This window comes from Cinclus cinclus, chromosome 2 (genome assembly GCF_963662255.1).
Source record: "Cinclus cinclus chromosome 2, bCinCin1.1, whole genome shotgun sequence".
NCBI lineage: Eukaryota > Metazoa > Chordata > Aves > Passeriformes > Cinclidae > Cinclus > Cinclus cinclus.
Window position 1 is genome coordinate 67,631,737 of NC_085047.1, and position 22,762 is coordinate 67,654,498.

The window sequence follows — 22,762 nt, forward strand, 5'->3', positions numbered from 1 at the left end:
TTTGCAGAAACATTTATTGTCACCCACAGGACAAAGACCTAGATATACATGATTTTTAAAACTTGTTCTGCATTCATAGTCATAAAAAAGTAGCTTTAAAAATTCTTTAAAAATTATTTAAATGTGTATTTAAAAAGTAAACAAACTTGCTTCTAACATTTTTTGCCCATAGGGAAAAATATAGAAATGCAAGTACTTGTGATTTCTTCTTAGCTTTTGTATCAAGCTATTTTCGTAGCTTCTTTTTTTCTGGTTCATCCTTGCTGCTTGCCTCTGTGGAGATACTCGCAGCCATATCCTTTCCTGATATCTACAGAAAGAAAAGAACAGAAGTCACAAGAAGAAGCTGAAGAGGGGCTTTTTACAAGGGCATCCAGTGCCAGGAAAAGGGAGAATGGCTTTCCCCCACCTGAAAGAGGGGAGGTTTAGTTTAGGTATTAGGAAAAAATGCTTTATTCTGAGTGATGAGGCATTGGAACTGGTTCACCAGAGAAAGTGTAGATGCTCCATCCCTGGAAGTATTCAAGGCCAGGCTGGGTAGAGGTTTGAGCAACCTGATCTCATGAAAGGTGTCCCTGCCTATGGCAGGGGGGTTGGAACCAGATGATCATTAAAGGTCCTTGTGACCCAAACCATTCTATGGTTCAAGCTCACAAGAGCTCCAAGATCAGAATATATCTACAGGTGTCTGGAAACATGATTTTTCAAGGAGAAAAAGTAAGCACGTTTGACTGTATAAGCAGAAAGAAGCTCTTGCTTATTTTGGGTTGTCTTTTTTCTCTGTGATAAGGGATATTCAATTGCTGCAACCATCCATTTACCAAGAGAGCTACATCTACTTTATGCTTAAGAGCATGATTTTGTAGTATCATGCAAAATACTTATCAGGCCTAAAGTGTGAGAGCAAGTGAAAATCCCCAAAGAAGCTGTAACTTAAAAGTCTTGAGACTACAGAGAGTTACTAGGACATTGCAGTTCTTACATTACCAAGAGAGAATTTTTATATTGTAGGAGTTGTATGACAGAACTGCCCTTGACAGCTAGCAATTATACAGATCTGAGACACCCATCACAGTTCCACTGTAATTTACAAGAGTAAAGAGAAGACCCTTCCGAATTTTGGCAGATTTTCAGAGGGACATTTGATTACTGAACTGTAAAATTCAATACGTTACTTCAGCAAATCATCATCATACCCAGCGGTGGAAATATCCTAATGGGCCCAGAAGGGAAGTTTAATTTAGAGGGCTCTATTCTTTTCAACAGCCAGTGAAAGCAGACTTGTGTTTTATTGAGTGGATATGGAGCAATCATTACAACCTGATGCTAAATTATGTATTTTCTTCTGGGTTAAATTTCAATTTTATCACATGATGATTTTTTAACATTACTGAAGGATAATATGGTTCTAAGAATTTTGGACCTTACCTTGGGTTCTACCAAGACCATCCGCATTTTCTGATGTTGGATGTTGGAATCATCTAACATAATGTTCACTTTAACTTTATCAAATACATGAAATGTTGTGTCTTCCACAGTAAGTGATGGCACCTGAAAGTTCAAATTTTGTTTAAATATGAACTATTTGCAACAGTGAATATGTTTGTATACAAATAAATATTTTTGTATGAAAATATCACTGTTACACATAAATAAAAAGAACCAAAAATTACTGTAGTAAATATTCAGTGTTGTATGGTGGTACTTGAATTTTTTGCAGTAATTATCAGATGATTAGAATGTTAGTACTTGCTATTACAGAAAAAAAATCCTGTCAGAACCTACTTATTTAGACTTGAAAATGAGTGCCAATGTAGTGGTACTCATTACCATTAGACATTAATGAAACTGCATTTAGAAAAGCCTCTCTCACCCTTCTAAATCCAACTAGAACAGATTTCAGTCATTCAGCTTGCTTACCAAATAAAAAAATAAAGGTTTTTAAGAATAAACATAAAGAATAATTAAGAAATACCTCACTGTTGTACTCTAGTTTTGGCATTGGTTTATCTTTTTCTTCAAAGAAGACTGTTCCTTCTAACCCATACTTGGGAATCAGAACCACAATTGCATTTTTTCTTACAAATAATATATATGCATCTTCATTTACTACTCCCTTGGTTTTGAAGAACAGCTGTAACAAAAGTAGAACACACAAATAAGAAAAAAGCACTAGAACATCCTTTTGAATTACAAATACACTATCAGAAAAATAAAACATTCAAATACACATCTATACTTAGTGATAATTACACAGCATATTCTGAAAGCAGATTTTAAAAAAATCACTTAAACCATTTATAACATTACAGTAGGATTAAGCATTCATATTTATAAAAGCACAAAATGGAAAGAATCCCCAAGATGCTATTCTGAATTTTTCAGAACAAGCTAAGTTACGTTTTAAGCTTTTTGTCAGAAGCTTCCCTCAGCCTTTATCATTTCTGTACTCTTGCTTGGTTTTGCCCTAGCAGTGTCCATCGTTCAACATAACATCTCAGAACTGCTTACCTGTGTATGGAATGCCACAGAGGCTCTTTGTGCATATTGTGCCATTTTATGTCGGTAATTGAGATTTTTACACATCTCTGCCAGTTTGTGTTTATCTGTGAGTTCTGGGTAAGTACTGTCTGCTCCTATGGCCACTGCCAAAAGCCGATGGACTATGATATCAGCGTACCTGCAAATATGAAGATAAAATCATCAATGACGTAGTAAGACATAGTTTTTCAAAATTAATAAAAAAGTTTCTGAACATATATTTGTTTTTGTGACTTTTACAGATTTAAGTTTTTGTAATAATGACAGTCTGCTGGCAACTCCCTCTATTAATTCAGCATCCATCTCTTTGCAGACCAAAATGCACTGCAGAGCCGGACACTGTTTTAATATTTGCTAAGGTGAATTCTTTGTTGTGCCAGAAAAAGACACAAAGTTGTATTTTTGGACTAAAGTATGATCTTTCACCACAGCATTTTAAGCCAATCCTTCTTCCCTTTCACATTTTATTAGACAAATTTAGTGTAGAATAGTATTTCAATGCCATAGAACTATTTTGAACTTCAGTGAGGGACATTTTAATACATCTGGTAAGAACTAACATTTACCACTTGGACTCCTGGAAGTTCCACAAATTATCCATATAAATGCATATGAATTTTAATCCACATCTAAGAGATTTCACCTGAAATGTTTCTAAAGAGCATGACAATTATTTTCTTCAAAACTCAGTGACTTCTTGGTCAGAAGAAAAAAACTAATATACTTTTCCAAGAAGTATAATTTCATTGCACATAACAGCTGCCAATAGCAAGTTCCCAATTATCATTGTTTTCATATGGAAAATACAGTCTCCTCAAAATTTAAACACAGTTTCCATCTCAAGAATGACTGAGCAACCTCCACCTCAGTCTCTGCCTAAGACTAATGCTGACTGACCCCCAAAGTGTATTTCCATGCTAGACGTGCATTAGAGATGTATTCCTCTTGTTTTTTGTTTTATTTTTTTTAACGTTACTAAACCCTAGGAGTTGTGGACAGTAAACCTGGAGTGTACATGAGGATGGACCACCATGTAAGCCACTGCTGTTTCAACTAATCTAAAGCTGAACAGAAACTCATTTTTTTAAAGGGGTAACATCACAATTTCTTCACAAATAAATCCCTTATTTCTTTTTTTCTGAAAGTTTCACAAAATACAATTACCTTCTAATAGGTGAGGTAAAGTGAGTATAAATAGGTGAAGCTAAGCCATAGTGATGAAAATCATTATCCATTCCCGAGCAGAAATAAACAGCTTGCATCATGCAGCGAGTGGTCAAAATTCGCAGCAGTGTATTTAGGTAGGGGAATGCAGGAGATTCAGCTTTGTCTAATGATTCAGCTAAAGCCTTTGCTGAATCTGTCTTAATTTCCAAATTCTGAAAGGAGAGAAGAAACAAAAAAGGTCAGGCCTTACTAGGAAATATTAAGAATGTAACTGTGATATTCTTAGCAACTGGCACAGGTGTTAACACCTAATAACATGATGGAATGCTACTACTACAAAAGCAAACAAACAAATCAAATCCATCCATGCACATTTCCCTCCCTCATTGTTACTAGTGCTCTAGGCAAAAAGCAAAATGCTGAGTCAGTAGCCTAGGAATTCAGAAAAGACACCCATTCTGAACTAAGAAATACTTTGTCAGTATTAATGAGGTTTTATTTCCTTTGGTTTGATTTTCCTACCCCTTTATTATACCAGAAAGAACGTAAAAAAACCCCCATGTATTTATGCCACACAAAGATTCTCACCTGAGCACAAGGTACTTTATGGTATTTTCTGTGCAAAATTATTATAATATATACTTGGAAAAGTGTAATGTAAAACTAGTCCTGTGTATGACATTTGTTTGCCAGTGCTCTCTGATAAAAATGCAGGTAGTGTGAAAATACATAATCCATTCTCAATTTTCAGAAACACAAAGTAAGTATCATCACATGATCAGCTCAGTGCTCTTTCCATCACATACAGCACTGTCAATGAAGTATGATTCAGAGATCAAATTATCCCTGTATTATGGTAAGAGAATTGCATTTTTCTTAAGAAAGTATAAATATAGCATATTAATACCTATATGTAATGATTGTGTCAGAAGTAGTAAAAAAGCCAACTTTGGTTTATTCAAAAGAATGTTTACCTATGCACAGAAATTTAGCTTTCTAAATAAAACAGTACTTCAACAATAATTTTCAGAACACAAATTAAATCATTATCATTATTACAGTTTTGCAGCACTGGAAAATTAAATGGGCTAGATTTAGGCTTGTCTATTTATGTCAAACAGAGAATCTGGGAGTTTCTCTCTTGACCTTAAGAAAAAAAAAGGGGGTGGGGAAAGAGTTGAAGGGAAAGGAAATGTGAATGTACATCACAGTAAACAGAAAAAGTTTAGCTCAAATAAAAGATCCTGAGACTGGAAAAGTAATGTTTTCTGTTCAGACTCCTTAATTAAATTAGATTTGTTGCGGGCTAAATAACCCTTTGGCTGATCTATGGAGAAGATGGAAGCTATAAACAGATTTTCTTATTAACAGACTTTAAGAGAAACATGTTATTTGATGTGACTGATCAGTTATTAAGTACATCAATAATATATGTGATCCAAAGCCAAAAACTGTCTCAAAAATCACATGTGACTTGGAGAGGAGAAAGATACATTCACAGCTTACAAGTGCTCTAATGCAAGACTTAAGACAGCAGCATGTTTTCTTATCTAACAAAGATTTTAAAAAGCACGGGATTCTTCCTTTGACCTAGAGGTGCAATTATCCTGCTAAAAATACCAGGAATTTCAAAGTGTAACTGATACACTTTTAAAATACTGCTTTCCAGCCTTTATTCTTAGGTAAGTGGCCAACGAGAGAGAAAACACAGCTTTTCATAATTAATTCACTTAATTAGCACGGTACAAACTTGCCTTGGACTTTGCAGCCTTCACAAGGATGTCATAATTTGATGGGGGAGGAGCAGGATGTTTCCGGAGCAAGGCAAACTCTGGGAACTCATCATGAATTTTTTGTGCTACAGAAATATTGGCAAGCAACATGAACTCTTCAACCATGGAATTTGTTTCTCTATCAAGAGAAATATTTTATATTGTTAGAAAAGCATTAGATATTTGAGTGCCTAACGAAGAAACACTCCATCATCCTAACAATGTTATATAATGCTAACTACTGGTTTTGAACATTTATACAAGTAGGCAAGCAATTTTAAGACTAAAAATCAATGCTTATCAAGGAAGGAAAAAAAACCCTGAAATATTCCAAAACAACAAATTAAAGAAAAATTAAAATGTCTCAAAAGACAAATAAATAAAACTCTTGGCTTCTTCCTAGAAAGTTCACACATGAAGCATAGAGTTCAAAACTCGATAAATAAATACTGCAGTAAAATACAGGAATTCTCTTTCTGAGGATCAGCTTGACCAAAGAAGTTGAGGATGCTCTATTATTGGGAGTGTTGAAGCCCAGACTGGGTGGGGCTTTAAGCAACCTTACCTAGTGGGAAATGTCTGGCCCCATGGCAGGGGGGTTAGAACTAGTTAGACTTTCAATGTCCCTTCGACCTCAAACCATCCTCTAATTCTATGACTGTTCTGCACTGTTACAGGAACTCTGTACACTATGCACTAAATGTTGCTACTTGAACCTGTCTTCAATTCCATCCCTACCCTGAATTAACTAATAAATAAAATGCATACTTGAGCTCCTTAGTCTGCAGATCAATAGGATCGTGAGTTTCACTGTCCATGTGGAAACGAACTTCTGGTGATGCAAGTGTCAAGGCTCTGCAAGACAGCAAGTGGTATAAATAAATTACAGTAAAACAGACAGAGCAGCTGAGCTGCGAGCCTGTAACATCATCTGGGGCTACCATGACATTATAATTTAAAATTAGCAAAAATTTAAAATAATTAAAAATCTGGAATTAATGTTCAAATTTGCAGGAAATGTCATGCAAATACACACCACATAAGCTCCTAAAATTTCAAACGCTACTCCTCTAGTTGTGCTTTTATGACTGTGAAATCCATACTGACTGATCTTGTGAATAAAAAATTAATATCCCAAGTTTATATATTTTGGGAAATAGGGATAAGAATTCTTATGCAAATCAAAGTGGCAAAATACTTCTTTCACAATATTTTCACCAGAAAAATGGACACAGGACCATAATATATTTTGACACCAAGAACAGTCAGAAAAAAAGGTGGGGAAAAAGGTAGCAGGTATACTGCATGGCTTACCCATTATCAATTCTTTTCTTCTTCAGAATTTTTGCTAATTTGTTTAGTCCACGTAGGCTGATAGTAATATCATCATTCATAGTAGCTGAATCAATTCTCATCTGTGCTTCAGCATATGTAAGAGAAGCCTTGAAGAGGTTTAAAAAAACGGACATCATGATACATAATTGACCACTTGAAAAAACCCCAATTCTTTCTGTCTTGCAGAACATGCAGCTTGCTTTCGTAACTTGGTTCACAATCATACAAAGCTTTACATTTAATACCTAATGCCTGTTACTCACAAAGAATAATGGACATATGAGGACAGATCTAGGCAAGATATTAAGATATACCAGGCATTTACAGTAGAGTATGGTTTTTTTTTTGTTTTTTTTTTTTGCTGATCACAAGCGTTTTATATATTGGAAGTGTAATTTTCAGAAATGTATTGAACATCTACAGAATCTACTGAATTTAACTGATTAGCTGGTACATATCAGCCACGTCCTGTATGCATGATAAACACAGTAACTGCACACATAAACACTGCAGCCTGTGAGGCTGAGAACACTGAAGAATCAAATATTTTCCTTATTTTTAGTATTTCAGGACCATTTTCCAATTCTAATAAAAAATAAATCATTAATCAGAAAGAAAACGTTATTATCAAGTCTCTTGATTATTGTTTTTATAATGCAGTTTACAGCTTTTTATTTCACAATTATAGTAATATTTACATGACTTACCTTGGAATTAATAATACTCTTTGTAAATCTGGTTTTTAGAATTTCAGCCTTATGGTTCATTTCCCATATGCATGAAAATGCAAGCCTATAAGAGAGAGAGAGAAAGAAAGAGAGAGAGAGAGAGAGAGAGAGAGACAGAGACAGAGACAGAGAGAGGAGAGGAAATCTGTTAAAATCTCTATATAAACAACTGTAGTTTCTTGCCAGGATCAAAGTATGGATCATATAGACATACCTGTCCACATTAGATCTCAGAGAGCATAAGTTGGAACTAAGCAGCTCTGGAACCATATCAATCCTCTGCAAAGAAAGAATAAAAATCAGTACTTTATAAGTTAGTAGTTTACTTCCTGGTTTTTAACATATTAAGAGCTTAGAGATAGTATTTTTTTTTTGGCCAAGAAAACTCAGATTACTGAAAGAAAAGTAAGCCACTTTAAGAAAATCCATTCCAAGATTTTAGTTATCATCTTTTTACTAACAATAATTTCTGAAAAGAAATCATGGTCTGGAAGAAATAACCAGGACTAAGTCCACAGTGTTAATGAATGCAAATCATGGATAAATTCAAAGACTTAGAAATCACAAAAAATGCAAAAACCAAAGGAAAAGACACAACCAGGCCACTTCTACAATTTCAGATTGAAATTAAAACAGTATTCCAGTTTCAGAACCACATGCTTCAAATCAGAGTGGAATGGGATATAGTCCAGATAGTGGCTTTTAAAAGATAAAACAGAAAATAAAACTGTCTTAGACAAATTGGCTACTTTTTTTTTCCCTCCTTAGTTCAGAGAGAATGTCTCCACTACCAAGAATTAAAAAAGGAAAGCAATGAAAATCCAACCACTTAATGAAGAAGAAGCTGTTGGAAACAATTACTTTTTCACACAGATACACTGTTGTTCCTCTTTTTACTGACTCCTCATCCAAAGCATTTCCTGGGCGAATAAAATGACTGACATCTGCAATATGTACACCGACCTAAAAAACAAGCATCACATTATGCACCTCATGAAACAGAACCAGCTCTCAGAGTGAAAGAAACTTCCCCACATTTTTACAAACCAATTTATCCATTTCCAGTTCCTTCCAGCAGCTCCCGTATTTCCTAATGAGAATAATTAAAACCTATCATACTGATACTAAAAAAGTGAACAGTTGCAGCAATTACTCAAAAAAGGGCATTTGTACATTTAGGGGAAAGTTATATTCACAACCAATGCAACCTTTCTGTGAGGGCCCAAATAACATCTTTCAGGTTCTTCAAGACTCACGGCAAATTTACTTTTTTTTTCTGTTTGCTGTACTTTCCATTCTGGCATACCCTGCTACATAAATTCCAAATTAATTTCTAAAGAAGACAATCTTACTGAATCAGATATAAGGGACTAGAGAGCTGCTGTTAAGCCTGCAGCTTTTTACTGCCTTTTTTAAAAATAAAATAACTCCACAGGCATTACAGCAGTAGCTTAATGTTTTTTTCATAATTCCTTATCCTAGCTGTAAATATCCTTATTTATAATACTTAGCTAAAGCAGTAAATAAATTTTATGTTAAATTCTCATGCCAAATGAAGATAAATCAGGGTGAATTTAGAAGACACTATATTCCCACTTTTGACACTGATCTGATGCAAATCAACTCCCTTTTTTTATTACCATCCTGCAGCTGTGCAAAAGCCAGTAATTTATTTATAACAGGTCTGGAGCTTCGCATGCGTCATTTACCATTACTGCACTGTTTGTAAAATAAAGGAAGAAATAAGTAAATAAATTACTAGATTGATACAATACCTCTAGATTTCCATTTCCTATTTCTCTATAATGTAACGCATCATCAATATCTGTGCAACCAGGAGGATCAACACTACAAACACTCAGATGCCTTAAGTCCTCTCTGTGTTTCATATCCTGAAATGTAAATAAAAGAAACAAAAATTGTTTTCAAGAACACCTTCCTTTTCCAAGTAAAAATGATCATTTGAGAAAGGCACAAGATCCTCCCCAGCAACCAAGTATTTTCAGAATGTTTATTTTGATTTGGGTGGTTTGTTTGTTTTATGACATGAACAAAACAGAAATGCAGAAACTACAATGATAAAAAAAAACCAACACAGAAGATTAGTACTAATTTTTTTTGTTTGTTTTACGGAAATGAGGAAGAGAATCATAACACAACCACAGTTTCATCATGATCTTAGACTTGGCAGGATGAGGAATTCAGATTTTTTTAAGTGGAATTTTGACCGATGTCTAGCTGAACGACTTGTCTTGTATATGACTGCTCTCAAGTCTCACTTTCTAAGGCCTAGATGTCTAGATAATTGAAAGGAACTGCACACTTTGTAAGTATCCATCCTTGCAAAATAGCTATCTCTCTCCTTTGCAAAAAACATTCTTTTATCTTTCTATTCTTTAACAAAACCTGCAGTATCATCTTTATCTTAAAATATTTATCCCCAACAAGTGCAGTTTTAGTCAAAATGCAAAAACTAAAAGAGATCTTGTTTCCACAGGAAAACTAGCTGAAAGTTCTCACTAAGACAGAATGATCCTGGACACTTCCATCTATTTCTGATGCACTGGAATCTGCATCAAGAATGTCAGTTTGTGTTGAAGGGGAAGGCATAATAATTACTACAATAATTTACAAATCATTACCTCTTCTGTAATGCTCCATGGCATTTTTGGTAGGAAACTAAGGACAGCCTGGGAAAAAGCCTGGTGAGGGACATCATGTTCAAGGAGAAGAACTTCTGTCTCCGTCTCTTTATCTCCAGCGCTTCCCAAATTCTTTACAAAATGACCCTGAGGAATAATATAGGTACATGCGCATACACACATATCAAACTATACCATTTGTCCAAAAAATAAGTATTTAAGATCATTAACCCTTAGATTATTTTTGTATTAAACTACACAGTAGTTTACACTACTATTTTTGTATTAAACTACACAGAAGCAATCTTTTAAAATTTGCTTAACTTTCTCATCTTTAAGAGAAATTTAATTTTAAACATTTATTTGATCCAGTAAGTTTGAACAGAGTCCATCCAGACTCTCTTCTTAGAATGGCTCTGAATTCTCCACAATTAAGACTCCAAAACTTATAAATGTGACATCATTTTTGCAGGAAGGAAAAGCCACTGCTGCAAAAGCAGCAGAACTAATACAATCTTCATTTCTCTAGGTTTGCCTTGTGCCACACATCTCACACCCTAATACCACATCAACTCTTTCTTCCTCACTTCTCAGCAGTAATGCGATCTTTGTCTTAATGCTTCTTCCATATATTCCACGTTCCCTTCATTTCTCTAAACTAGCGGGAGACACCTGTGGTCTGCTTCAATACAAGCTGTGCATTCCTGCACGAGTCACTGAACACTCCTCAGAACCTAACTTGTGTTCAATACAAATGGAAGGCAGTTTCTCATACAGCCTCTGTTATTCACATTCAACTTTTAATTGCTTTTACCCTACTGGCAATTTGATTGCATTGGGTGCATTTGTCAAATATCTGCTAGAACAGTGACTGGTGTGTATGAATGAGCAAAATCAGAGTGAATGATTTGTGTTTCCAGGAGCCCAGACTATAGTCCCTGGTTAATCTATATAAAGCACCTTAAGTAGCACATATATGTTCACTGGAGAACTGGATGAGTAAATTTTTAAAGTATGATAACCCCATAGCTGGTGCTAAGTGCAAATTAAGTCATTTAGGGACTTCCTTAATTTGCAACATCAAATGGCACTCAAAGAATTTAAACCTCATCTCAACACTGTTTGCAGTTACTCGGTATTACAAATAATAAATATTATACCTAAGAAACACAAAAAAAACCAGATAGTTAAAAGTTCAGAAGAGAATGCCTAAACTTACATTAGGATACCTGGAATTCCTGGGCCAACCGTCAATAGCAACAATTATTCTTTGCCCTTCCAATGTATCTGCTTGTCTGGTTTCTATTCGAATGCGAGGAATTCTGCGATCAGCTGGTGTAAACAAATGGCGCCTTGCCTATGAACAACCAGAAAAGAAACAATTAATTTCCAAATAAAGAAAATAACCCAACCATGCACTTATAGAATAAGTGGATTATTTCCTCACCTCTTTGATCTGTGACTTGGAAAGCATCCCACAATATGGCCGCCAATTTCGTTTTATAATGCCCACTACTTTTCCCGTAGGCCTCAACATGTCCTTGTTAATGGAAGTCTTCAGCTGGTAGAACACAGGTTAAAAATACAAAACTGTTTGAACTCATGTTCGACTACAGTAGGTAACTTAAAACTTAGTAGCAACATTTTGTAACTCATTATAAAGACATAAATTCTATTATGACCTCATAAATAAAACCTCCTGTTTTGCATGAATAGAGCCTCCCTGTGCTTTGCATGACTTTCAGTTTTTGTCAGTATATGACATGACTGAAATCACATCAGTACGTGATGAGACTTAGCAGAGACAGTGCAAGAAGACAGTGTTCTGCAGCCTTTTTCTGCTGTTCTGCATTTTTCTGAAAGGATGTCCATTAAGAAAATACAAACAAATAACACTCTCCATGTTATTTTACAATCTATTATTTTAATTTTTTTGACTCCTTTAACGCTGCTTGAAAATTCTCTAGTAATTCTCCTCATAATTATAAAAAAACCCCATGACATTCAGTGAAAAGGTTAATTTTTGAAGAAATTATCTTCTTGTACAGGGCATACATGCGTGTGCATTGCATGCACATTAAGTGGAATTACTACAAGACTCAAAAATATTTTATAAGGGGTTCCAAATGTATGTGTTGTCTATAAAAGGTGACTCTCAGCATGATAACAACACCTACTCTAACAAATCCTAATCTGCACATCAGTAAATACAGATTTACATTATTACATGACTACCATTCAGTAATATTCGGATTCATTAAGCTCACTAAAGTAATGTGGGAATTTCTAACAGAGACTAATTGAAAGTGATCCATTTTATCCACTGTCATGTATTTAATTAACACAACTGTACAACTACAATTAAGTTTTATAATTTCTGTATTCACATTTTATAAAGAGGATATATAAATCTAAAACCTAACACTGTCAGAGTACCACAGATTTCATCTCTTTTGTAACACCACACTTAAGTAGAATTATTTCTTTCATACAGTGTTTTCTTTCTCCTCTTCATTTTCCATGTCCTCTTCATTCTGGCCATCGTCTTGCAAGACCACTGAGGATGGTGCTACCCATTCATCTTTTGCCAACAGCTCCACAGCTACAACATCTTCATGAATTGCTCGGTTTAAATGTTTCAGTCCTTGTACAATTATCTGGATTTTTTTAGAAAACAAAATGGAAATGCAAATATTCATGATGATGAAAACAGAAGACCCAAATCTACAGCAGTGTAACAGAAGAGTAAATATGTATGACAGGCTCTACATTCCAAAGAACATTTTAGAGTATGTTTGCAATGCACTTTCTTCCTCTGCTGTTTCTTACAGAACAGACGATCTTATTTCAAGATTCCAAGTGCTTCTATAAGAAATATGTTTTCCCTGTGGTTTTTTTTGGGTCTTTTTTTAATTAAGTCAGACAATCTTATTTTTGCAGGATTGGGGATTCCACATACTACTGAGAAAGAGGAATGAAAGAGAGACAAGAGAAGTACCTCTAGCTGCCACAAATAGGGAGGGAGGAGACAACTACCACTGCTTGGAAACGGGGTCTGTACAACTGCACCAACTGAGAATCCAGCAGGCAGACAGATGGATTAACTGCTGGGTGGGAAACAGCCCATCTACCCCTCACCAAGCAGGAAAATAGCATTGAGAAACAAAGCAGGAGAATCACACAAGGGCTCATGACTTGTTTTGTTTTTTTTTCCCAAATGCTCCTATACACTTGTTCCTTTGTTTTTCACCATCTATTTCAAACTGATTTTAAAAAGTGCGAAGAGGTCAATTGAAAAACTATTAATAATCAAGATTCATCTTTATTTCACCGATTATTTTATCAAACTGTGCTCAAAAAGAGCACAGTCAGCATTTCAGCAGTCTCTGTCTATAAAAATAAAAAATGAAAACATCAGCACAAACATTGGAAAAAAACTGAAGAGTAAAAAATTACTAATATGCTCCATTTTAACATATGTCATCACGGAATAATTAAATTTTAAGACATTACTAAGCCTAGTTAAAATTTATAGCGTGGAGGTAAAATTAAAACTCACCTCTTTGTTTTCTTCAGCATCTCCATGAACCCATACAGTAGCTTCAAGATAATTCTCTCTGTTTGCCCTGTAAGTTCCTTGGAGGTAAATACCAGATTTTATTCCTTGCTGCAATTTGCTTAGAGGAATATGTTCTGGGAATATTATTTTTCCACCTTCTATTTCTTTCTTTAGGAAAAAAGAAAAATAGGAAACTTTCACTATTTCATATTCATATTAATTTCAAAACCGAGCTTGGGAACATAACACACTCAAGCTAACAAACCCCCTAATGATAACTGTGTAGGTATGAATATACACAATATATATTATATTATTAAGCAGTACTTTTTCTAATGAAGCATCAAAAGCATAAAAATGTGGCAATTCTAGGAACTTTTCCTGTTTTCGTGGAGATACCTAAAAAACATACTGCACAATTTTGATTTGGATGTAATGACTAAACAGACACTTAACAAAGAAAATACTAGCATAGTAAAGAGTATGGCACACAGTATACATACTGCAAGCTACAGGAAACATTATGAAAATACATTACTGTGACCAAAACTTGGAGCAGTCTGACAATTGCTTACACCTGAATGATCTACAGTTAACTGCTGAGAATACCTGAGCCTGAGCCCTCCACTTTCTTCCCACTCTTGCATAGAGCTCTATTCTGTTAAAACTAACTCTGATGAAATTAATTTTCCCATTTTTGTGGTGAGTGTTCAGCTCTATCTGTTGTATGTGAACATATAAGTCTTGATTCTGATAAACACAAAGCACAAGAAGAGGATGTGGCACATCTTTAAACTGCAGCCTGCATTTATATCAATTTAACTAATCACCAAATGAAAATGCTTTTGATCAATAACTTAACATAAATTTTCCAGCTGACACAAAACAAAGATTTAAATGGTTTGCAGTATATTTTGTTTTCATTTTGTTCCAACTGTTTCTCATTAATACACTTTATCTAACCAACTGTTATTATTCTTATCTGCACAGTATTCATAAGTTATTATAAGTTATTCATAAATTATAAGTAAAAGCAACTGGCTTTTTACAGATAACAAGATACATACTAACAGGCATATAAGCAGAACTGAAAACAGCTGCAATATTTCCTTTATACTTATCAGTTGTCAAAAAGTTAAATTGCCAAAACTGTAATAAAATCCAGACTCCATGTATTCTAAACTGATGCCAGTACCCTGATACACAGTAGGCAATATTATACTGCAAGCCATTTGAGATCAATTTGTTTTATGAAAAGAAAATAAAAACATACCCCTTCATCAGATACACAAGCAAGACGATCTACAAGTTCAGGATTAGCTGTCAAGCTTTTTATATACTCCTCACCTAAAAAAGCACACACATAAATATTTATGCAAGAGATGCACGGGATTTAGGTATGAAGTGACTGCTCAGTTTATTTGAGCAATAAATTAAAACATACATACTACTTCACTTACATGTATAAGCAGTTATTCCTTCCTCCAGAGCTTTCTCTTTATTAGTTCTGTCATTGGTTAAAAAGATAACTTGAATATTTTCCTCATCCTCTGTTTTCCTCAAGTGTTCATTGTACCATTTCACTGCTACCCGAATGGCTCTGTCATTTCGGTCATTGGAAGTTTCTCCCCGTTTCTGCTCTATGTATGTTTCTCTAAATAAATTTTAAAAACAAACAGGGGTGTTTGACAAACCAAAACAAATTCCAGCATCCATCTACCCTTAACATTTTCAGACAAACAAGACCAAGGCTCTTAAGAATCACTATTTTACCCATTTTTATAACGTGTAACACTCATTAGGCCACTGAATAGCCAGAAGACATGGGTAAAGGAAAATAGGAAGGAAGTGTTAACTTCTAATCCAACTTTCTCACAGACAATTGAAGACATTTGCATTAAGCTGCTAGAACTACAGATTCAAGATTCATAGACCTATGATACTGCAGTATTGGAAACTAACTGTGAGCACAAATAAAGGCAAATTAATTGCATTTCCATTTGTTAGAGCTTTTTACCACTAACTTAATGGATTTTTGAATTCTGCTACAGACTAAGCTGACATTATTGATAAAGCATTAGAATCTGTTTAAAAGGGACACTAAAATGGAAAATGAGTACCCTACTGCTCTAGATTACAGTACCGTCTGCAAAGCTTATTCAGTATTCTAACCCCCCTTTTCAAAACACATATAGATTTATGCTAACTAGAAGCAGAAAAGCTCCTGGAACACCGACTACTTCCCAACAGGATTCCTTAGAAATATACAGTTCTATGACACCAGTCTAATTTTTCTTCCAGTCCACATGTTCCAGTTTTGCTCCCAGTTTCTTCTACTGGCTATCAGCACAACTTGGTTATACCCCATTCCACCCCATACCTGTGATGCTCATTGGTGAAAGAATAGAAATGTTTTTCTGGGTTTTGAATCACGTCCCTAATTCGCTTGTACACTGGAGCACTCCGATGCCTGACTTCCTGTAGGACTGTCTGCAGCACAATGACATTCTTAATAACAGGATCTTCAAGGATATCAATCTGAGGAACAAAATGGAAATTAATCAAAATTGTTGTTTAATTCTATCCGATAACAGGACTTGAAATATTTCCTTGGCTAATACTTGAAAAGCTAACATGAATAATGAGTGGCACTCCTTCTGCCTTCTCTCACCACTGGGAAACTGAACAGTATATTAAGTTGCTTTCTCCTCCTTGTGGGGGAAAAAAGTCAAATAGGATTTTGCAGCCTCTCTGTGACCTGAACTGAAGATAAGGACTTATTCTGACTTCCAGCAAATTCATATCCAGTGTGTGCAGGATTCCAAACAAATGCAAGGCCGAGTGTACGCTACAAATTTTCCTTACATAAAATGGGTTCCTATAAAATTTACCCTTAGTAAAAAAAATGCAACTATACACAATCTGACATAAATCTGACCTCATTTACAGGCTGTCTGCCTTTGTGAGGAACGCAAACCATAAAATAGTACCCAACTACTCTTACACATATGATGTGCCTATGCACATGTAGGCTTGAATTCTCCAGAAACAATCCCACTATTAAACTGAAATTTTCATTTTCACTGAGTCAAATCAATGGGCATTCTGCAAGCTGCTCTTTCCTTTTGAAAGACCTTTTTCTTTTTTAAAAAATTTTGTTAAAATTTTTCAGCACTTTTCTTTGCCAACTCCTGACATCAAGAGAGAGTAATATACACCAGAAATCCATGTAATCTGTTGGGAGAAAAAGATGGAAGCATCACTTCCTAACCTTGTGGCAAGAAACTGTGCAAACCCACCTGCAAAATGAGACAGCAGTAAGGCTCTAGAGGGCATAGCCAAAAGAATTAAAAGCAATGCCAGATCAAGCTCCTGTTAACCTGATGTTTACATGACCTGAAAGATTTAGAGCCATGTTCACAGGGGAAGAAATCCAGCATTATTCTACGCATAAGATAAAGCACCAGGCCAAGTCTTACTGTGGCAGAACTTTCAGTTTCTAGGCAAAACCTTTCCCTACCAAGACTTCCTAATCCCCACTTCTTCAGTTCACCTCAGCACACCCTGGCACATTCTCAAGAGCTTTCTATAGGACACACGTACAAGTTTTACCAACACACACCAAGAAGTCCATTTGTAAGAGGCTGAAAACATCCCTTGACCTGCTCTTGTGGGACAAAAGCCCCTACAAATTTTGGGATCTCTGCTAAAAGATGCAAATGTTGTGCTCCTCTCCAGAGTACTCCATGTTAGGAGTCATGAATTAGTTACAGTCTCCAACGTGTGCACAGGGCTGTTGGGCACTGGTATTCAAACACAATGAAAGAGTAAAGTCAAACATCAAACTTGGGAATTCCTCCCAGCCTCAAAGTCTACTGTATGCCCTGCTCAGGCTCAAAGCTTTGCACAGCTATTGATGGGCAGCAGCATAAACTTGCCCCCGTGCTTCCAGAGTTGTACATGGGATGATTTTGCACCTTCTATTCATTTCATGAAATCAACGTCACATCATAAAGAACCTAAACCTGCATCCTGAAAAATACAAGAGGCATTTAGAAAAATTCAGCAATCACAGAAGATCCAAAAATTCAGTGACGACATAAAGATCCCAAATGCTACTGCAGAGTACACCAACTTTCTCTGCTTGTATTTTTCGTACCCATATCAGACCAAAATGAACAAAACAAGCAAACCAACAACCAAATAAATACTGTTCTTTATTCCCACGATTCAGGAAAAAAAAAAACAAAAAAACCCATGAAACCACAAAAAACAAACCCAAAACCACAAAACGAACAAGACAAACAAAAACCCCCCACACGCACTTTCCCCCATTAAACTGGAACACAGTCGAAGACCAGACCAGGCTCACTGATGCTAGCGCCTTCTCCTCAGGAGCTGGCAGGGAAAGACAAGACACCCAGGTCTGGAATAAGCAGGCACAGGAAACGCGGGAGGAGCCAAGCCTGCACCGCACTGCCAAACGCGGCTCTCCGGCGCGACGCCGGAACCCACTCGGAAACTTTCACCCGCAGGGGTTCAACAAGGCCGGGGCACGGAAGGCTTCAGCCTCCACACGGAGCCCGGTCGGGCCCAGAGGAAGGCAGCGGCAGGCCCTCTCCAGCGCTGAGGCGGCCCCACCACCTCCGTCCGTCCCGCAGGCGCTCACCTGGTGCAGGAGCAGGTTGGTGTCGGGCAGGAGGAAGTGCGGCCCGGGGCACAGGCTGCTGCCGGGGCCGCTGGGCCGCGCCTCCAGCCCGGGCGCGCTCCCGCTGCCGGCGCCGGGCGCGGCGGGGGCGCAGAGGCGGCAGGCGGCGGCGCCGCACGCGATGTCGTCGCGCAGGTAATGCTCGCGCACCACTTTCACCACCGCGCCCGCCCGCGTGCGCTTCACGAACGTCCGCGAGGTCAGCATGGCGCGAGGGGGCCGCGAGGAGCGGGAAAGGCGCGGGAAGCGGCGAGCGGCGCGGGAAGCGGGAAAGGCGCAGGAAGCGGGAAAGGCGCAGGAAGCGGCGCTCCGTCGCCGCGGTGATGGCGTGGCGCACGGCCCCGCCCCCGCCGCGCTGAGGGGAGGCGGAAGCGGGCGCGTTGCTGCCGCTGCCCGAGGTGTGCGGGGCAGAGCCCAGGGCCGGCCCAGGGCCGGGTCAGGGCCGCTGCCCTCCAGTCCCGGCCTCTGCCCGGCTACCGCTGGGGCAGCTGCCCGCTGCCTTCCGCAGCTCCGCGCATCCTGCGGGACGAACAGTATCCCCTTCTGCCGAGCTGCTCCCCGCTGCTGTGGGGAAGGAAGGCGGCGGTGGTGGTGGCTCTGGAGGGCAGCCCGGCTCCGAGCGCGGTGTCCTCTCTCCCTGCTCGGCTCTGAGCAGCGCCGTCTGTAAGTAACAGCCGCGGGCTGTGCCAGGTGGTTGTAAAAGTCCGTGTGGCTGCTGGGTTAACCAGCCTGGCACGAACAGTGCAGCTGCCGCTGCTGCTGAGAAGGCAGAGGACGGCGAGGCTCGAAAGGAGCTCGTGGCCAGGTCGGGACCGAGCTCTCTTCCCAGGCACCTAGCCGTAGGATAAGAGAGCAAAGCCGCAGGCTGCACCAGGGGAGTTTAAGGTTGGACATTAGGTGGGTTTTCTAAACAGAAATGGTGATGAGGCATTAGAATGCGCTGCCAAGAGGGGAGGTGGAGTCACCATCGCTGGAAGTGCTTAAGGAAAGGCTGAACATGGTACTGAGAGGCATGGTGTAGTTGAGAAGGGGATACTCAGTCGTAGGTTGGACACGATGACCTTGGAGGTCTTTTCCAACCTGTGTGATTCTGCGATCAAAGTATTCCTTTACCGTTTCCTCCAGTAAGTTGTGTTATGCCTCTTACAGGGCACTGTATCTGCCTCGTGGGTCTCGGGAATTTTTCGTGCATGTTCTTTTGACAACGTGTATATGTTTATTTAACTATGGCATCATACTAGTAAGCTAGATTCACTGGTGTTCACACTGGTATTTAGCTTATTGCAGTCAAAACGCTTCATAGTGATTGTTCAGGAAGAGGGTCCTTAGCCAGCAGCCCTCCAGAGCTTTTCAAAGTGTTTTTCTTGGGTAAAAAAGAAAGAAAAAAAACCACGTTCGTTGATCCTGAGAAGCATCACTTGCTTGCTAGTTTTTCATAATTAAAATTCATAATTTCATTTAATTGTTTTAATTCTTGCAGTTGATTCTTCAGGGGCCTCATCTCAAAGTATAGCTTAAAAAAGCTTTGTGAATAGTGGAAGAAAATGTCACATAAAAGCTCTAAGGTAATCAAGAAAGTAAACGTTTCTAGCTCCTTGGAATCTGAGGATATCAGCTTGGAAACCACCGTACCAACTGATGATGTTTCTTCTTCTGAAGAGAGAGAAGGTGCTGTAAAAATCACTAAGCAGCTGATTGAACGGAAGGAGTTGCTCCATAATCTTCAGCTGCTTAAAATAGAATTATCACAAAAAAACCTGATGATTGACAACTTGAAAGTTGAATATTTGACTAAGGTAAGTAGTGTTTCTCCTTCCATTATATAATCTTTTCTTGATTTTGGTGCTTTTAGAGTATGATAGAAACTTCTGTTCTGAAAAGAATATCTTTGAATTACATGATGGAGATCTACTTAGTTGGTTTGGGGGTTGTCTTGGTGTGTTTTGTTTGTGTTCTTTAATGTAGAGAAGAAGAGGAAACAAAGACATGGAAAACGTAGCTGACTTGTTCAAGTTATTTTACTTACAAATAAGTAAGGGAGGATCTAATTAGTTTTACCTTTCTTAAAGACAAAGAAAAAACACCTGTTTTCTTTCAGAAATGACGAATAATTTTGTCACTCATTTTAGTAGCATAACAGGGCTTTGAACCTGAACTTGTGGAGTACAGGATAAGGTGATCTGAATACTCTTCAATGCTTTGTTAATGAAGATAGGGATAGAATATACCAACATGCTAAACAGTAGATTTTGTTGTGTACAGCTTGCATGAAGATGCATGAAATAAAGAAAGGTGTAAAAACATGGCCACATTTGTGTGCAGTTCATTTTTACAACTGGTAAAAGCGAAAACCAGGCTAGCTGGTTTTTATTTGCTTTCTACTCTTGAGTTTAAGCCTACCTTGAAAGTAGTTGAACAAACAGCTATTGGCTGAAAAAGACCCTTTTAAGAACTAAGCCTTTTTTTTATTTTTAGTTCATTGGAACAAAGTCCATATACTATTCTGTGCAGCCTTAGTGTATTTAGAGGTCTTGTTAGGCAGCCATTTTTGCACTGCCCACTGCACTGGGGTCTTCATATTTTTATTTCAACTTGTTCTTTTTGTAAAATATGTTTTTTTTTAAATTAATGGTAATTTAAGGTAACTTACTTCGTTTTATACTCATTCTCACTTTCTTTATATTTAGATTGAAGAGCTAGAGGAGAAGCTTAATGATGCAACCCATCAAAAGCAGCTGTTGTCTTTACGACTGGATAGTCAGTTGGCATTGCAACAAGAAGATGCCAGGTATGATGGAAGTAAAATTAACAACTTCATCTTTAACAAATTTGTGAATTAATTTGAATTTGTGTAAATAAGTTATTAACAGAAACAGGTAATTATTAATTGCAGGAATAGGATTTCTTTTGCAGATTATATTAGTATTTTCATTCTAAAAATTGAATTTACATATTTAGTTTACATATAAGTAAATTTGAATTTAACTCTCACTGGTTGAAATTTGTGGGTTTGGTTTTATGTTTCCTAAATTCAAAATTTAGTAGGAAGAGGTAGTAAAAGTGGTCACAAAACCAATAAAGAGCAAAAGGATTAGGCAGAGGTGACAGAATTTCCATCAATTTAAACAGAATTTTTAATAACTGCAGCATAGATGACTTGGGAAAGGTAAATGCATAATGTTTAGCTTTTCCAGTTAGTACTTCTGATTTGTCAGAAATGCTTTCAGTTGATGATGTAGAAACTCACTTTCCATGTTGTTTCTCTGAAATACTTGGAGTTAACCTGAAAAATAGACTGGCTAGCAGGCTTCTCCAAACTGCTTTGTCAGCTGAGTGTATCCACACCTGTGAAGAAAGACCATTACTTTCATTGTCTCATGTTAAAGTAGAGCTTATAGCAGCTTGTACATCCAAGTCTAATTCTGTAGTGAGGCTAGAACAGATTTAGGGATGTGGAGCCAGACTTGACATTAGTTCCAGAAGAGTCTTTCATCTGAGAGCAGCTTGTTGTCAGAAAAAAAAACATTTCTCACTCTGTATGCTTAAATTCACCATGCTGGCCATACTTGAGTTATCTAGGGAGTGCTCAGTAAGAAAGTACTGATGTGCATACTGTTATTAATGCGTGTAAAAATGTTAAACCACTTTTCTCAGTCTTTCTTGTCAGTCTTTTACTTTACTTTTCATCCTCATGTAATAGAATTGTACACACCGTAGAGTGCATAAGGACTGCTTTGTAACTGCTTTGCTGATCTCAGACTTCCCCCTACTGGTGGGGTAAATGTTGCCTTGTAGTGCTAGTTAGTATTTTTTTATTCCTTTTTAAGAATGCAGAAATGGCTGTGTTTTAAAGAGTGATTCGAATATGTTTTCAAGAATTGCAGCTAAAAAGAAACTTAAAAAGTAGGTTAGTTGTCTTTGATTTAAATAAAATCAAAATCTAAATGCCATTAACTGATGTGCAGTTTCTCTTGCTGTGTAAAACCTTATCACTCATGATAAGGTAGTGATGGTGTTTTAAGGCTGGAGGTAAGGCTGCTTGTTCTTCTGTAGTAGTGGTTGGTTTGTTGCTGTTTGGTTTTTTTTGATAAAGGACTCCAAATTTGTATGTTACAGTGGTTAGAAAATTAATGGTTGGTATGACTGTGCACGTGCTGAAATGTGGTAAGACCCAAGTTGAAGTGATTTACCAGCTTCTTTGAGGTTTGTATGAAGATAGATTCTGCTTTTTCATTTTTTTTTTACCTTTTAATTGGTAAATTACGTTCAGTTCATAAATTTAAGTCAGCATACGTGGAGATTGTCTATAC

General features: G+C 37.3%; 2 protein-coding genes across 2 annotated transcripts in view; one reads left to right on the forward strand and one right to left on the reverse strand.

Annotated features, from left to right (window-relative positions):
• Positions 1 to 16: 16 nt before the first annotated feature.
• Positions 17 to 18,701, reverse strand: DIS3 (DIS3 homolog, exosome endoribonuclease and 3'-5' exoribonuclease). The gene is made up of 21 exons (XM_062514789.1): positions 18,414 to 18,701; positions 16,125 to 16,282; positions 15,205 to 15,398; positions 15,018 to 15,091; positions 13,745 to 13,912; positions 12,678 to 12,842; positions 11,633 to 11,746; positions 11,405 to 11,542; positions 10,186 to 10,332; positions 9,319 to 9,435; positions 8,405 to 8,506; positions 7,758 to 7,822; positions 7,523 to 7,607; positions 6,795 to 6,922; positions 6,249 to 6,335; positions 5,463 to 5,619; positions 3,706 to 3,920; positions 2,512 to 2,680; positions 1,976 to 2,134; positions 1,429 to 1,551; positions 17 to 310 (listed from the first exon to the last, which is right to left on the reverse strand). The coding sequence occupies exons 1-21, from the start codon at positions 18,657 to 18,659 to the stop codon at positions 227 to 229; spliced, it is 2,895 nt and encodes a 964-aa protein (XP_062370773.1). The 5' UTR covers positions 18,660 to 18,701; the 3' UTR covers positions 17 to 226.
• A 280-nt stretch (positions 18,702 to 18,981) lies between these two features.
• The window catches only part of PIBF1 (progesterone immunomodulatory binding factor 1), a 105,575-nt gene continuing 101,794 nt past the window's right edge, over positions 18,982 to 22,762 (forward strand). Inside the window, exons 1-3 of the mRNA XM_062514790.1 lie at positions 18,982 to 19,115; positions 19,933 to 20,248; positions 21,140 to 21,240. Coding sequence (XP_062370774.1) covers positions 19,997 to 20,248; positions 21,140 to 21,240 — 353 coding nt within the window. The 5' untranslated portion in view covers positions 18,982 to 19,115; positions 19,933 to 19,996. The remainder of the gene's footprint in view (positions 19,116 to 19,932; positions 20,249 to 21,139; positions 21,241 to 22,762) is intronic.

What these genes read in the sequence shown, in the direction of transcription:
- DIS3 (XM_062514789.1), bottom strand. Translation starts at nt 18,659, where the DNA reads ATGCTGACCTCGCGGACGTTCGTGAAGCGCACGCGGGCGGGCGCGGTG. An exon ending in ATGCTGAAGAAAACAAAGAG is followed by an intron (nt 12,843 to 13,744) that starts GTGAGTTTTAAT and finishes AAAAAAATCCAG; the next exon opens with ATAATTGTACAAGGACTGAA. An exon ending in CTGAGATCTAATGTGGACAG is followed by an intron (nt 7,608 to 7,757) that starts GTATGTCTATAT and finishes TCTCTCTTATAG; the next exon opens with GCTTGCATTTTCATGCATAT.